At 63.2% G+C, this 15,516-nt stretch overlaps 1 protein-coding gene across 1 annotated transcript; it reads right to left on the reverse strand.

Annotated features, from left to right (window-relative positions):
• Positions 1 to 261: 261 nt before the first annotated feature.
• Positions 262 to 13,705, reverse strand: HSD3B7 (hydroxy-delta-5-steroid dehydrogenase, 3 beta- and steroid delta-isomerase 7). Its single transcript, XM_074998336.1, has 7 exons — positions 13,651 to 13,705; positions 8,822 to 8,987; positions 4,773 to 4,928; positions 3,793 to 3,901; positions 2,908 to 3,007; positions 2,553 to 2,715; positions 262 to 1,787 (listed from the first exon to the last, which is right to left on the reverse strand). Exons 2-7 carry the CDS (start codon positions 8,979 to 8,981, stop codon positions 1,363 to 1,365), a joined length of 1,113 nt encoding a protein of 370 aa, XP_074854437.1. The 5' UTR covers positions 8,982 to 8,987; positions 13,651 to 13,705; the 3' UTR covers positions 262 to 1,362.
• Between the last annotated feature and the right edge of the window lie 1,811 nt (positions 13,706 to 15,516).

Here is a 15,516-nt window from a genome sequence, read left to right on the forward strand (position 1 = left end):
CAGCCCCAGGCCCCCCGAAGCAGCTGGCTGCGCCATGTGGCAGGGGAGGGGGGACTTTGTGTGCTGACCCCACCCCCAGCACAACCATGGCAGCTGACTTGCTGGGTCCCCCACTCCCCAGCAGGAGGTGCAGAGAGGCAGTGCCCCTCCCCCTCCTGCTCCCCACTGCAGGTCACCACCCAAACCCGCTGCACCCCCTCCCCAGATCACAGCTTTCTCCCAGCCCCTGTGCCCCTCCCACCCCCTCCCCCAGGCCAGAATCCTCTCCTGCACCCTGGGCTCCGGCCTGCCCCTGCCCCTCCACCACCGCACCATAGGCTCACACCCTCCGCACTAATGCACTCGGCTGGACGCAGAACCCAGAGCTGGATTCACTGACGAGCGACAGGGATCCGGAGTCCGATCCGCTGAGGGGACGACGGAATCCAAAGCTGGAACTGGATTCTCCCTCAATGGCGCCGGCAGCAGCACCTGGATGCAAACCTGGCGCCGGGGTGAATGGAAAATCCAGGAGCCAGATTTCTTGAGTAGGATCCGGGTCCAGCCATCTGACCCTCCTCTGCAGTGACGTGTGGTCGAGGGGAACCCCCGTCCAGACCCCTTCAGGGACAGCTGGTTCCTCCCAGCTGTGTATGGGGGCAGGATCAGTAGAAACAGATGTGGACCCCACGGAGCCAAGTCACAAGGATGGTAACAAAATCTGGACCTGGATCCAAGTGGAGTGGGATTGTCTGCAGTGATGCATATGGAGTGGAAGGAAAATCTGGACTCCGGGAGTAGCACACAGATAAGGATCCCAACCTGAGTGAGTCCACCACATGCAGGGACGGGACAAGACCTGGACTGGCAAATATCTCTGCACTGAGGGACAGGCTGGAAGCAAGACCTGGATCTGGACTGAAGTTCCACACAGCCTGTTTCACTGCCAGGGCAGAGGTGCGATCAAAGCAAAGGAGGTAGGACCCAGAGTCCCACATCCCTGCTCTGACACCCGGGTCTGGAAGCACAACTCGGATCTGGATTTCCGCGTCCCCTGCTCTGACACCCAGAGCTGGAAGTAAAACCCGGATCCGGCTTTCCACATCCCCTGCTCTGACATCTGGGGCTGGAAGCAAAACCCGGATCTAGATTTCCACATCCCCCGCCCTGAGGGAAGTAAGCCCAAAGCAACACCCAGATCTGGATCCATGTACTCCATCTCACCTGCATGGAACGGCAGAAAACCCCAGATATGAATTCACTGCTCCCCTGTCCCTGAGCCCAGTGAGTTGGAACACCTGGATCGGGATCCTTCTCTCGAGAGCTGGCTTCACTGCAAGGCTTGAACTAAAACCCGGCTGCCTGGATTGCCTCTCACCCACCCTACTTCCCCACCTGTCTCTGGGCATCAACCTCTTTGATCCAGGCCACGGTGCGGGCCCGGCTCTCTTCCCAGGTGTACAGGGGCTGGTAGCCGAAGTGGCGCTGGGCCTTGTCCGTCTGCACGGTGAAGGTGGTGCTGGCTATGGCCAGGGTGTAGGGGTTGAGCAGGGGGGCGTAGGGAAAGAAGGGGCGGAGCAGGCGCCGCAGCAGGTCATTGGCCAGTGCCAGGCAGTGCAGGAGCCAGTGGGGCAGGACGGGGCGGGAGCCCAGGAGCCGGAAGCCGCAGGGGCCCAGGATCTCCATGTTAAAGTCCTCGTAGCTCTTGTAGGGGGAGGCATCGTAGCAGAAATAGACCTGGCCCCCGATGGCCGCCGGGGCCTCCTGCATCCGCCGGGCCACCAGCATGTGCATCCAGGCCACGTTGCCTGCGGGGAGGCAAGGAGGGGGGTCAAGCACCCAGCCCGGGCCCACCGTCTTGCCCACCCCCAGGCCACACACCATCACCTGCACCGCGTCCCTCCAGCAGGGGGCACTGCCCCACGCACACACCCTCCAGCAGGGGGCATTGCCCCCCGCCCCCACACACACCCTCCAGCAGGGGGCATTGCCCTACACACACACACACCCTCCAGCAGCAGGCACTGCCCCCCACACACACACCACACCCTCCAGCAGGGGGCACTGCCCCCCCACGCCCTCCAGCAGGGGGCACTGCCCCACACACACACACACCCTCCAGCAGCAGGCACTGCCCCCCGCCACACACACCCCCTCCAGCAGGGGGCAGTGCCACCCACACACACACACAAACACACACACACCCCCTCCAGCAGGGGGCACTGCCCCACGTGTGCACACATGCACACCCTCCAGCAGGGGTCAGTGCTACACACATGCATGCGTGTGCACACACAAGGATACCGTCCAGCAGGGGGTAGCACCAGCCACACCAACACATGCACGACACCGTCCAGCAGGGGGCAGCACTACACACACACACACACACACACACACTCTCCCTCCTCCAGACCAAGCCCCCTTTTGACGGCCCCCTGCAGACAGGCACACGGCCCCCCCATAAAGTGGTTTAGCAGAGCTGAGTGTGCAGGGGGGATCTGGGAAAGCAGGGGGCTGCGGGGCGGGGCTGAGGGGCATCAGTGGGGCAGGGGAGGGGTCCCGCTGTCACTCACCCACATAGACCCGGCCGTGCTCGGTGCTGACCGGCACAGCCCGGAGCAGCCGGCGTCCCGTCTGCAGACCCTTCTCGTAGAATTCCTTCATGAGCGGGTGCTTCTCCCCGTAGATCCCCGTGGGGCGCAGGGCGCAGGTCACCAGCCGCCGGCTGCCCCCCAGCTGCGGCAGACGGGGGGTGAGCGCCAGATGCCTGGGTCCCATTGCCCATCCCAAGCTCTCTCCTCCCCAGTGGTCCATCGTGGGCTCATCCCGGACGCCTGGGTCCCATTTCCTCCCTGCCGGGGAGTGTGGGCCGCAGACCCCCCTCCCATGCCAACATCCCACTGCCCATCCTGGGGGGGTGGGACTTACCGGCGTCCCGTTGGCTTCGACAACCATGCGCTCGGCCTGTGCCTTGCTTAGCGGGTACGGCTGCTCGTGCTGGACCTCGTAGGCTGAGTCCTCGTTTCCCCTGCAGGGGCCGAGATGCTGGCACTCAGGGGAAGGGTCACACTCTCCCTGCCCAGCCCCTCTGCTGGGATCCCACAGCCCCAACCATCCTCTGCTCGGAGCTTGAGCAGACCACATCCCTTCCATTAGCGCTCCTCCCCCTCTGCTGGGATCCCACCATCCTTCTTCTGTGGGTTATGCCCCCCTTCCCCCCTGCAGCTCCCTCTTCCCCGCAGGCATCAAGCTGTGGATGGAATTGTGATACATCCCCTGGCAGCGCTGCAGGGAACCGGCTGTTCCCACTGCACACACATTGGGAGGGGCCCTGGCCATGTGGGGAAAAAACCCATCAGCAGCCACAGCTGCTTGTCCCTGAAAAGCTGCAGGAAATGAAATTGGGACCCAGGCATCCAGGAAGGCAGCAGATGTGTGTGAGGAGGGTGGGGCACAGGGATGGGAAGGGGACCCAGGCATCCGGGACAGCAGCCAGGACTCATGTGACCTGACAGGGCTGCCATCCGCACAGTGTTTGTTTTCTGCAGTGGTTACCATGGGGGCAGGGTGGGAACCCTGAGGGAAGCCCTGGGTGTGGCAGAAACCAGCTGAAGTGGGTGGCAGCCAGAGACCACAAGCAGGAAGGGGTAAAGAATGGGGCCCTTAACTTCTACGATGCCTGGGATGCCCCTCTCGGCAGGGACGTGGGGTCTAGTGGTTAGAGCAGGAGGGGGCTGTGAGCCAGGACTCCTGGGTTCTCTCCCCCTCTCGGCAGGGGCGCAGGGTCTAGTAGTCGCAGCAGGAGCCAGGTACCTGTAGAAGGGATCCCCCCTGGTGTTGGGCCCCACGACCTCCATGCTGCTGGTGTAGATCAGGTACTGGATCCCGTGCTCGATGCAGGCATCAATCACGTGCCTGGTCCCTGAGGTGGGGGCGGGGGAGAGGGAACAGAAAACGGGGAGTGAATTAGGTCTCCGAGCCCCTACCCCACTGGGCCGGAGAGCCACCTCCTCTGCCCCGCAAGCCCAGCCCTGTGGGGGTGGGGGGAGCTAGGAGCCAGGACTCCAGGGTCTACACCAGCTCTGTGCCTTGGTTTCCCTTCTGCCCCTGCCAGGCCCAGCTAGGGAATCGGTCTGCTACTCAGAGGGGGGCTCTGGGGCAGGCCCCTGGGCTGGGTAGGGTCTAGCCCACCCTGGACCATGAGCCAGGGCTGGGACAGAGCTCGAAGGTCCCTTGGCAGCACAGGAGAGGTTCCCCACCGCTCAGGGCTCTGCCACCGGAAACCTGGCAGCAAGGGGCCGGCCCAGGTCAGGCACCCCTGTGCTCACCGGCCCAGCAGGCTCACAGGGTGGGACACGCTGCCTGCAGTTTCAGGCTGAGCCTCAAGGGGGCGCTGGTGGTCACCGAGCTCCAGCCGACTCCCAGCCTGAAGAAGTGCAGCTGCTGGGGAGAGCGCCCCCTGCTGGGCCTGCCCCTCCCACAGCACAGCGCCCCCTGCTGGGCCTGCCCTACCCCCTACAGCACAGTGCCCCCTGCTGGGCCTGCCCCTCCCACAGCACAGCACCCCCTGCTGGGCCTGCCCTACCCCCTACAGCACAGCACCCCCTGCTGGGCCTGCCCCCGCCCACAGCACAGCGTCCCCTGCTGGGCCCTGCCCCCTCCCCGCAGCACAGCGCCCCCTGCTGGTCCTGCCCCCTCCCCGCAGCACAGCGCCCCCTGCTGGTCCTGCCCCCTCCCCGCAGCACAGCGCCCCCAGCATTGTGCTCCACTCCAGATCCAGCCGCTCTCCCTACCATGCACGTTCACCTCTGTGATCTTCTGGGGTGGGACCCTGCCCCACACATCCACCAGGCTGGCCGCATGGATCACCAGGTCAGCTCCTTCCACCGCGGCCCCCACCTCAGCGGGGTTACTGATGTCCCCCTGGATCAGCGTCACCGCCACCTTTTCTGAAACAGATACAGAGCCCCTAGGAGAGGGCTGGGGCTGTGGGGAGCCAGGACTCCTGGGTTCTCTCCCTGCTGTGGGGTGGGGGGGCTGGGAACCAGGACTCCTGGGTTCTCTCTCTGGTTCTGGGAGAGAAATGGGGCCTGTGGGGTGGGGCAGGGAACTGGGAGCCAGAACTCCTGGGGTCTATCCATGTCTCTGGGAAGAGAATGGGAGCTAATGGAAAGATGGACTGGGAGCCAGGACGCCTGGGTTCCACATGTGCCTCTGGAAGGAGAATGGGAGCTACTGGTTAGAGTGGGGGAACTGGGAGCCAGGACACCTGGGTTCCACATGAGGCTCTGGAAGGAGAATCGGAGCTACTGGTTACAGTGGGGGAACTGGGAGCCAGGACACCTGGGTTCCACATGAGGCTCTGGAAGGAGAATCGGAGCTACTGGTTAGAGTGGGGGAACTGGAAGCCAGGACTCCTGGGTTCCCTATGTGACTCCAGCCACCAATCCCCTTTCCTGCCAGCCGGGCCAGGTGTCAGCCAGGATTCCTGGCTCCCGGGTGCCAGCTACCTCCTCCGTTTCCATCCAGGTGCCACTTGACCCCTCTCCCCATCGCGTGTGCCTGGGCCGTGCGGGGAAGGCAACTTCCCTCTGGCCCGGAGGCGCTTTCCGACACGCCCGCCAGCTGGACAGACAGAGGCATGTGCCGCAGCCAGGGGAGGTTCCCGGGGTGTGGGGGGCGGCAGCTCCAAAGGTTATTTCTCAACTCCCCTTGCTCGGAAAATTTGATTTGCTGTTTACTTGGCTCTGCTCAGGAATCCGGTGGAAACCCTCCAGGCAGCCGAACTGGAGCCGTGATTTACAGACCGAGGGAGCGAGTGAGCGCGCTGCAGAGCCAGGCTTTTCCAATGGCTTTTCTCAGAAATAGGCCAGCGTCTGCCCCTCACACCCCACCCGCAGCCCCTGCCAGCCCAGCCCTGGGCTCCCCGCTGCAACCCTGCTGGTGCCCCTCACGCCTGACCCACACTGCTGGGGTGCCGGCAGTCATGGTCTGTGTGGACTGGGGCTGTGGGACCAGGTTCCAGTCAGAAGTCAGGGCCAGGGCAGGCGGCAGTGGGCCCAAGGTGGAGCAGTCCGGAGTCGGGCCCGGGCCCAGGCCCAGGCCCACAAACAGCAGCTGGGCAGGACCCCGGTGCTCTTGGCTTCCTCTCGTGGTGCCAGTCCAGGGCAGGAGCCGGTCCTGGCAGGGAGCCACTCTCCACACGGGCCAGGCACGTGGCTGGGACTAACTGCAGGCATGAGAGTTGCTGGAGCACAGACACTCGTGCCCCCTCCCCACCAGCCTGTGCTTCAACCACCAGAGAGAACCCAGGAGTCCTGGCTCCAGTCCTCTGCTCTAACCACCAGACCCCAGGCCCCTCCTACAGGCAGGGAGAGAAGGAAGGAGTCCTGGCTCCCAGCCCCTTCATCCCCCCCACCCCACCCCAACTCTAACCACTAGACCCCACTGCCCTCCCTGAGCCAAGGACAGAACTCAGGCCAGGCGCCCCAGAGAGCTGTGCTGAGCGCTCAGGGAGTGGGAGGCAGGACACTGGGGTTCCCGCCCACACTGGGGAGCAGCGGACACCCCTCCCCCGACATCCCTCATGCGCACACTCAGTGCATGACTCTCACAAAGCAGAGCGATTGTTCTGGGCTCACCCATAGTAGCAGCAGCTGGAGTTAGAAACCCCCCACAGCGATCTGATCTCCCCAGCAAGGGCAGCCCCTCCCCCACCCTACCCCCAAGATCACCCTGTGCAGACCGAGCCTCTGACAGGGGCCAGGCTGGGACGAGAAAGCCTGTGGTTTCCTTGTACGTGTTCACATGCGGGTGGTCACGGGGGAATTGGGGCCGTGTAGATGGGACACAAAGTTGGAAGCCGGTATGTTATTTTCATGATACCCCTGTGTGCCTCAGTTTCCCTCTGCACTTTGCCTGGCTTTCCCAAAGGGTAATCCAGTAACCGCAACAGCACAGGAGCCGGCAGGGCAGCGGGGCAGGGGGTGCTCCTGGAGGAATCCCCAGGGCAATGGGCTCTCTGAGCATGAAAGCCTCTGCCCAGAGATCTGTCTGAGTTGGCCCCCAGGCAGACTGGAGACTGTTGAATGACAGGACAGCTGGTGTGAGCGGTGGGATCCGTAGAGCTTCAGGAGGTAGGTGCAGCAGTAAAACACAATGGCAGGAGAACAGTGTGTACGCCCTGTTCTCCCCCTGCCAAGGGGGAATGTGTCCAGGAAACTCCTGGATCTGGAGAAGAGGTGGGAAGAGGGGTGTTGGGAAAACAGCCCCGGGGCTGCCGGTTCCCAGGGAGCCGAGCAGCTGAAGACTTGCCCCAGTTGAAGGGGTGGGGGCAGGGGCTTGGCTGCCCGCCCATGAGAAGACCTGTGCTCCGAATGGCCCTGCGGCCCGGCTGTGCTCCCCCAGCTCTGTCCCCACGTGATAGAGCAGACGGGCAGATGGCCGTTGCCGATACAGGGGAAGTGCCGCAGCAGCTGCTGGCTGGCCGGTGTGTGCAGACTGGGGGTGGGGGCGGGGGGGGCGAAGCCAGGAGGGGAGCTCAGCAAGCAGGAGAGGGGCGCCAGGCTCCCCAGGAGCGTTCGTGGGACCGGCCGGATGGAAGCAACTCCCCGGGACCTGTCCCACCAGTGTCACACACACAAGGCAGGACATCTCAGGAGCTGGCGGGAGAGATGGGTGGAGGGGATGCGAAAGGAGGGGTCAGACAGGGCAGAGCAAATGTGGGATTCCAGCCAGCCCAAGCCAGTGGGGGGTGGGCAGGACTGCTGGTCGGAAGCTGCCCGGGACGGGGGAAGGGGAGGATCTCTCCTCTGCCACCCAGCAGGGCAGAGAGCTCTGGGATGGGACTCTGGCAGGAAAGCCGATGCCCAGCCAGCACCTCAGGTCGGATCCCACCGCTGGCACCAGCTCCCATTGGCCTGTGGCACCTCTGGGCTCAGGGCACTCAGGGGCCGACGGGGAGATCTCAGGGGCAGAGTGGACCCCATGGCACCCAGCGTGGTCCAAGCCCCTCACACGCCGCAGGGACCAGGGATAAGGGCTGGTGAGGTGCTTTGCCCCAGTGACAGGACAGGTCCCTGGACGGACACAGGACAGCGTCACTGTGAGGCGCACACAGGGCCCAGCGCCGCCAGCTGAGAGCCAGAACTAGAGCTGAGCCGGCAGGGAACGCAGGGTCCCCCACCCCCGAACTGGTGTCCAGCCCAGTGAGATGGGGATGGGCAGGTCCCAGGGACACGCTCCGAGCCTGGTGCTGGGGGCCCTCAGCCCAGCTACACTGATCTCCCCTCCCCCAGTATCCAGGGGCACAAGCGCCCCCTTCCAGCAGAGCCAAGACGGGAGGTGGGTCCCTGCCCCCCATCAGCAGATGAAGAACCTGGCAGGGCCCAGCCCTCCCGCACAGCCCAGACAGATGTCGGGGGGGCACAACCCCCCCACATCCCCTCCAAGTTTTTCCTGCTGTGGGCAGAATGCATTTTGTTCGTGCACCGAGGCTTGTGCGGACGTGCACCACCCAGAGATACATGCCGCCGGCTGGGGGCTCTGCTGTCGGCTGGGCGGCACCTGGCTGTCTCCTGGGCGGCCGCCCCAGCACCCAGCTCGCAGGGAGCCTGCAGCCAGCAGCGTCTCAGGGAGCAGCCCTGCGGGGGACCACAGTGTGTCAGCACCTGTGCTGCAAAGGCCCCCGCTGGTCTGAACTCCTCCTGGGACATGGGGTCAACGGCCCCCCCCTCCGGTTGCCCTCCCACAGCACGGGGAGTGGGGTGCTGGGTGATATTTTCCAGAAGCCAACGTCTGCCTCAGTTTCCCTCCTTTCGGAGGGGCCGCCCCTGCGCCTTACCTGTCCCCAGCTGCCCCAGGGCCAGATCCAGCTGCAGGTCGAAGACGCGCACCTCAGCCACGTTGTGCGAGCGCTCCACCAGCATCTGCACCAGGTGGGAGCCCAGGAACCCGCAGCCACCTGTCACCAGGTACACCTGGCGGCCCTGGCCCTGCTCCATCAGGCCCTGCGGGGAGAAGGGAGAGGGGGTTAGGGATTCCCGGGGCCCTGAGCTGAGCCGGTGGAAGAGGAAAAAGGAACAGATGAGTTGCACAGAAAGGAGGGGGCCCATTTCACCCTGAAAGCCTTCGAGCTGCACCTGACAAAGGCAGCGCGATGCGAACCCAGCCACCACCTGTCCAGGTGCCAATTCGCACCGAAAACACCAGAAACCCCGTTCACAGAATCCCAGGGCTGGAAGGGACCTCAGGAGGTCATCCAGTCCAGCCCCCTGCTTCAAGCAGGATCAACCCCCACTGAGCCTGATCCCTGTCGCTCCCTCCAGCCACACCCCGGTGGGCAAAACAGCCTCTCACTGTGGGCTTTCCAAGACCTGACTTGCTTTGTTTTTATCGCTGGCTCTGCTGAATTCCCAACATCGGCACTAAAATTGGCAGCTGCAAAGCATCCCAGAACTGAGCTTGATTTAGCTACGCCAGAGCTCGCTTGTATTCGGTACTACTGCACGCTGGTTGTTTAGACCAGCCGTGTGTTGCACTTTATAATTTTGTAGATATAAATCACAACCCCCAAATCACCTGACCAGGCTGGAAACTGATCTTACTTTACCAGCGCGTTGCTGTGACCGTTAGAACAGAATCAGAATCGCGCTCCTGGCTAAATAAGAGAGAAGGAATAACTTTTCCATCACAAATAAGGCAAATTATCCTACCACTCATGGGGCTCAATGAAACACCAGTGGATTCACGCAGCTGGGAAAACACAAACCACATCCGGACGCCATATAAAATAGTTGCGAATGTTTAGCTGGATTTCAGTTTCGTGCTGAAGCAACGAAGCGTTGGGATTCATCTTTTGCTGTAAAAATCCCAACCCCACAGAGCTGGTGTCCTCCACAAGATCCACCCCACCCAAGACCATCAGACGATCACCAGCCACATGCCCAGACAGCGTGCAAAGCAGCGTGCCTGGAAACGCACCACCGGACATAGCAAGAGGCACGAATACACCGTCGCTCCTTGCAAGCGCAACAAAGGCTGGATGTGCTGAGCTGCTGTGCAGAGAGACTGGCCTAGTTTTGCGGGGCTCAGTTCCTGCCTGCCAACCCCGGCGGGGCGTTTTGCCTGGTTTTCCTGCCAGGGAGACTACTAAGTGAAGGGAGCTCTGAGGGCCTGGCTGAGCTTTCCCAGAGGCTGGTCCGGGGAGCCTGAGAGTGGATTCACTCGTCAACAGCTGCATTTGACCAGTGCGATTATGGGAGTGTTTCACAGCCCCCCCGCAGCCATAATAAACAACTAGTGCCGGGAGAGGCTCCCCCTGCAGCCAGTGGGGGAGATTTTTGCCCTGCTCCAGCTCAGCTTTGCTATTTGATCAAACCTTTCTTGTTGCACTGCATCCCTCTCGCTCCCCAGGAAGTACGGGGCTCCCTCGAGATACGCCTCCAGCACAGGGCTCCCAGACACCTGGCTCCCAGCCTCCTGCTATCCTGAGGCCTACTGACCCCAGGACATGGGCCACAAATCCCCACCCAGGCCCTGACTTGACCACCCCTGACTCACAGGGCTGTAATTTATGGCTTGGCTATCCTGGATGCCCCAGTCCCACCCAAGCATTGTGGCTTCTGGGAACCACAGTCAGCCTGGACAGCAATTTCCTCTCTACAATGCTGAAAGCTGAAAGGAAGCTGTGTCCTTGTGTCCCTCTTAACCAGCAGGAAGCACAGCTGCCCTTGAATTTACAATTGGCCAAGCCAGTCACCCCTGCACAATGAACAATAGCCCAGGGCAAGTAGCAGAGGCACATGGGAGGTCGATGGATCGCCCACTTCTGGGGTGGGACATCTGGGGAACAGCCACACATAAGAGTACACCTACAGCACTGGGACGCTGCCACCTCGGGGGTGGATGGGGAACAGCCCGTGCAGCTCCATTCTCAGCCTCCTCTGTGGTAGAGAGGAAGCATTTCTGGCCATATGCATTAGGGCTATTCTAAAGAGCAGCTGGGAATGGACCTTGGTGGGTCCCTTTGCTTTTCTCAAGACCTCCCTCTCCTCTGCTGTCTGGTTCGCTTCTCTTGGGAGGCCCGGGGCTGCAAAGACTGGGGCAGGGCGCAGCAGGGGGCGCTGTGCTGCAAGGGGGGGGTGGCAGGGCCCAGCAGGGGGCGCTGTGCTGCAAGGGGGGGGTGGCAGGGCCCAGCAGGGGGCGCTGTGCTGGGGGGAGGCGGGGCAGGGCCCAGCAGGGGGCGCTGTGCTGCAGGGACCGGGGGGGGGGGGCGGGGCAGGACCCAGCAGGGGGCGCTGTGCTGCAAGGGGTGGGTGGCAGGGCCCAGCAGGGGGCGCTGTGCTGCAAGGGGTGGGTGGCAGGGCCCAGCAGGGGGCGCTGTGCTGCAGGGGGCTGGGCAGGACCCAGCAGGAGGCGCTGTGCTGCAAGGGGTGGGTGGCAGGGCCCAGCAGGGGGCGCTGTGCGGCAAGGGGTGGGTGGCAGGGCCCAGCAGGGGGCGCTGTGCTGCAAGGGGTGGGTGGCAGGGCCCAGCAGGGGGCGCTGTGCTGCAGGGGACTGGGCAGGACCCAGCAGGGGGCGCTGTGCTGCAGGGGGTGGGCAGGACCCAGCAGGGGGCGCTGTGCTGCAGGGGGTGGGTGGCAGGGCCCAGCAGGGGGCGCTGTGCTGCAGGGGGTGGGCAGGACCCAGCAGGGGGCGCTGTGCTGCAGGGGGTGGGTGGCAGGGCCCAGCAGGGGGCGCTGTGCTGCAAGGGGTGGGTGGCAGGGCCCAGCAGGGGGCGCTTTCCCCTGGCAGGCCGGGCTGACCCCACTGTGGTGTCTCCCAGAAATGTTATTGCTGAGTTTTTCTGTTGCATTGGCACCTTAGGGTCACTGAATGAAGTCACTGAATGCTGCATGTCATTAACCCCTCCTCCCTCCCCTAGGGCTGGGAAGAGAACCCAGGAGTTCTGGCTCCTAACATCTGCCTCTTGCTGCTCTATGCACTTGGCCCCATGCCCCTGCCACAGCCAGGGTAGACCCAGGAGTCCTGGCTTTCATCCCCTCCCTCACCCAACACTCCAGCAACCAGCAGGGGGACAGGAGCGCTCAGCTGGGCCCCTCCGGCTGCGCGGGGCCCTCTCGGTAAACCACTGCGGGCACCAGGGGTTGGCAGCTCACCGCCCTGGCCTGGCAGAGAGACTCCCTGCACGGCCCTGGGAGTGAGCAGCACCAGCAGCGACCTGGCGGCCAGTATCGTGCCTGCGGCAGGCAGATGTGATCCATCTCCTTCATGTCCCCCAGCCCCGGGGAGCCGAGATCCAGGCGGAGGCAGCACGGCCTGATGGCACCACCACTTGCCCGCCCGAGGCAGCAGCTGGTCCCATCTGGTTGTGCCCAAGTCCCAGCCATAAGGTGGGGCAGGCGTGGCTGTTCCTTGGGCCTCTTAGTGGCAGGAAGAGAGATACTCTCCAGCCCTGCTGGGAAAGCCCCTGTCAGCACCCTGGGCGGGGCAGCTGGGCGCAGGGACGCACAAAACAGGCAGGTCCGGTCTTGTGAGGCCACTGTTCTCGGGCAAAATCACAGCTCAGCTCTTGGCGCAACTGCCCCTGCAGCACAACGCCCCCTGCTGGCTTCACCCCCTCCCTGCAGCACAACGCCCCCTGCTGGCTTCACCCCCTCCCTGCAGCACAGCGCCCCCTGAAGCTGCCTTGCGGTACTGGGACCTACCCTGCTTACCAGGGAGAGCGCCCGCTGCTGGGTCCCCTTGTGCTCCCTTGGGGCATTGGGACCAGCACTGAGTGGAGGGGCGCCTTAGTCAACAGTGTCCTGGTTAGTTCCCAGCCCACCGTAGCTGATTTCCCCGGGTGGGGCCTCCTGGCATCCCTTGGCTGTGGAGTGAGTGGCCAAGGTCTAGCAGAGATAAGGTGCCCGAGAGCTCCCAAGGCCATAAGATTAGAACCAGCTCCGCCCTTGACCCGCTGTGCCCAGCCCTATGGGAGACAGAAACAGCCCTGGCTCCACGCCCACTCCCCTCTCGGAGCTGGGGCAGAACCCAGCAGTTCTGCATCCCACCCCTAGGGCCCATCCGGCTGCTCCCAGACACAGTTGCACACCCATCAGAGTGAGGCTGTGCTGCCTGACTGCACTGGGGGGAGCCCTGAAGCATGGGGGTGACCCAGGCTCTCGACCCACGCCTGGCCTGGTGGGAGGAGATGGGGTTAACAGGGCAGGGATGGAAGTGGAAAAAACTTCTCAGATGTGGAATTCGCTTCAGCTTCTGTGCACCAGAGCGACTGGTGCCCTGTGCTCCCCCACGCTCTGCCAGGACCCTGTCCTGACCCTGCCCTCCCACAGGCCAGCTCCCACCCCCAGCCCCACTCCCCTGCCCTGCCCTGCCAGGACAGAACCCAGGAGTCCTGGTTCCCTGCCTCCACCCCACCCCCCTGCCCTGCCAGGACAGAACCCAGGAGTCCTGGCTCCCTGCCCCCACCCGGGCCGGCTCCCACCCGCTGCCCCACTCGAACCCCACCCAGGAGTCCCGGACCCCAACTCCCCTGCTGGGGCAGAACCCGGGAGTCCTGGCTCCCAGCCACAGCCAGCACCAACCCGAAGCGAGCCCGGCAGCGGCCGGCCAGGTGTCCGGCGCGCACGGGCGGTGTATGGAGTATCGGGGCCGGGTGGCGGGGAGTACCTGGTCAGCCCCGGACTCCTGGGTTCCCAGCTGCTCCCGGCTGCGTCCTGACCCTTGCGACATCCTCCGGCTCTGAGCCACGCCGCGGTGTTGCCCGACAGCCCCGGCTGCAGCCACGCCTCCGCCTCCGGGTCCTAGTGCCCCAGGCAACCCTGGACTCCTGGGTTCGCGGCCGGGGCGGGGCTGCGAGTCTGCCTCTCCCCTCCCCGCCCCCGAAAGGCGCGGGCGCACGTGGCTCCACTACCTGTTTCAGCCCCGTGACGGACTGAGCGGGTCCTTGTTCCGCTCCCCAGCACCACTTCCCCATTCCCCTCACCGAGCCGGATGGGGGGCGGGGGCTGCTCCCCCACCTGCCGGACAGCAGCTTGTGGGAACGCCCCGAGCGCCCCCTGGCGGCCCACGGCGAGCACTGCCCCATAAACACCCCTTTGCAGCAGGGGCAGGAGGGCCGGTGGTGGAAAGGAGGAAGGACCCAGGAGTCCTGGCAACTAACCCTTCCCCCCCAGCTCCATTCCACCAGCCCCCCTGCTCTAGCCACCGGTCCACACTGCTCTCCGATCCCTCCCGGAGACAGGGCGAGAACCCAGGCATCCTGGCTCCAACCCACACTCTCCTCCCCTCACCCAGAGCTTGGGGAAAGAACGCTGGAGTCCTGACTTCCCCCCTCCCCATGCTATTTGTTAGGGGCTGCTTTTTACAGGGGGTCTCACGCCTCTGTGCCCTCCCCCAACTCCACCGGTGTGGGGCTTTGCGAGCCAGCGGAAGGCAGATCTGGGCAGGTTCTCACCTTTCAGGCTGCTTTGCTCACCCCCAGGAGGTGACGCAAGGGCCTGGTGAACAAACACGGGTTTCCTCTTTCACGAGACACTTCCACTTGTCGACATCTGGGCTCATCTGTTAGCACGCCAGCCCCACTGCCTCTCTGCCACCGGCAGGGTCCAGACCAGAGCCAGTGCCCTCTCCCCTTCCCCACCCCCAGCCAGCCACACACCGGCTCTGGCACAGCCCCTCCAAAACAGGAAAGTCCCATCTCCTACCCCAAGCCATCTGGATCACAGTGGTTCTCGCTGGAGGAGAAAAGCCCCATGCCCCAGTCCCACCCCCGAGCCAGCCAGGCCCCTGCTCTGGGGCTGGATCATGGCCAGCACTCCTGGAGGAGAAAGGGCCCATTCCCACTCCTGAGGCAGCCAGCGGAGACTGGAAAAAGCCAATCCCAGGGGCTGTGTCTGTCTCTCTCAGAGGGTGGTGGGAGATGAGAGGGAGAGAGACATGAACATAAGAATGGCCATACTGGGTCAGACCAAAGGTCCATCCAGCCCAACATCCCATCTGCTGACGGTGGCCAACGCCAGGTGCCCTAGAGAAGGAGAACAGAAGACAACGATCAAGTGATTTATCACCTGCCATCCATCTCCTGCCCTTGTTCTGAAGGCTAGGGGCACCATACTTTATCCCTGGCTAATAGCCATTTATGGACCTAACCTGCAAAAATTTATCAAGCTCTTTTTTAAACCCTAATAGAGTCCTGGCCTTCACAGCCTCCTCGGGCAAGGAGTTCCACAGGTTGACTGTGCGCTGTGTGCAGAAAAATTTCCTTTTATTAGTTTTGAACCTACTACCCATCAATTTCATTTGGTGTCCCCTAGTTCTTGTATTATGGGAAAAGGTAAATAATTTTTCTATATTCACTTTCTCCACACCAGTCATGATTTTATATACCTCTATCATATCGCCCCTCAATCGCCTCTTTTCCAAACTGAAAAGTCCCAGTCTCTCTAGCCTCTCCCCATATGGGACCCTTTCCAAGCCCCTAATCATCTTAGTCACCCTTTTCTGAACCTTTTCTAATGCCAATATATCTTTTTT

This window comes from Carettochelys insculpta, chromosome 6, assembly GCF_033958435.1.
Source record: "Carettochelys insculpta isolate YL-2023 chromosome 6, ASM3395843v1, whole genome shotgun sequence".
Classification (NCBI taxonomy): Eukaryota; Metazoa; Chordata; order Testudines; family Carettochelyidae; genus Carettochelys; species Carettochelys insculpta.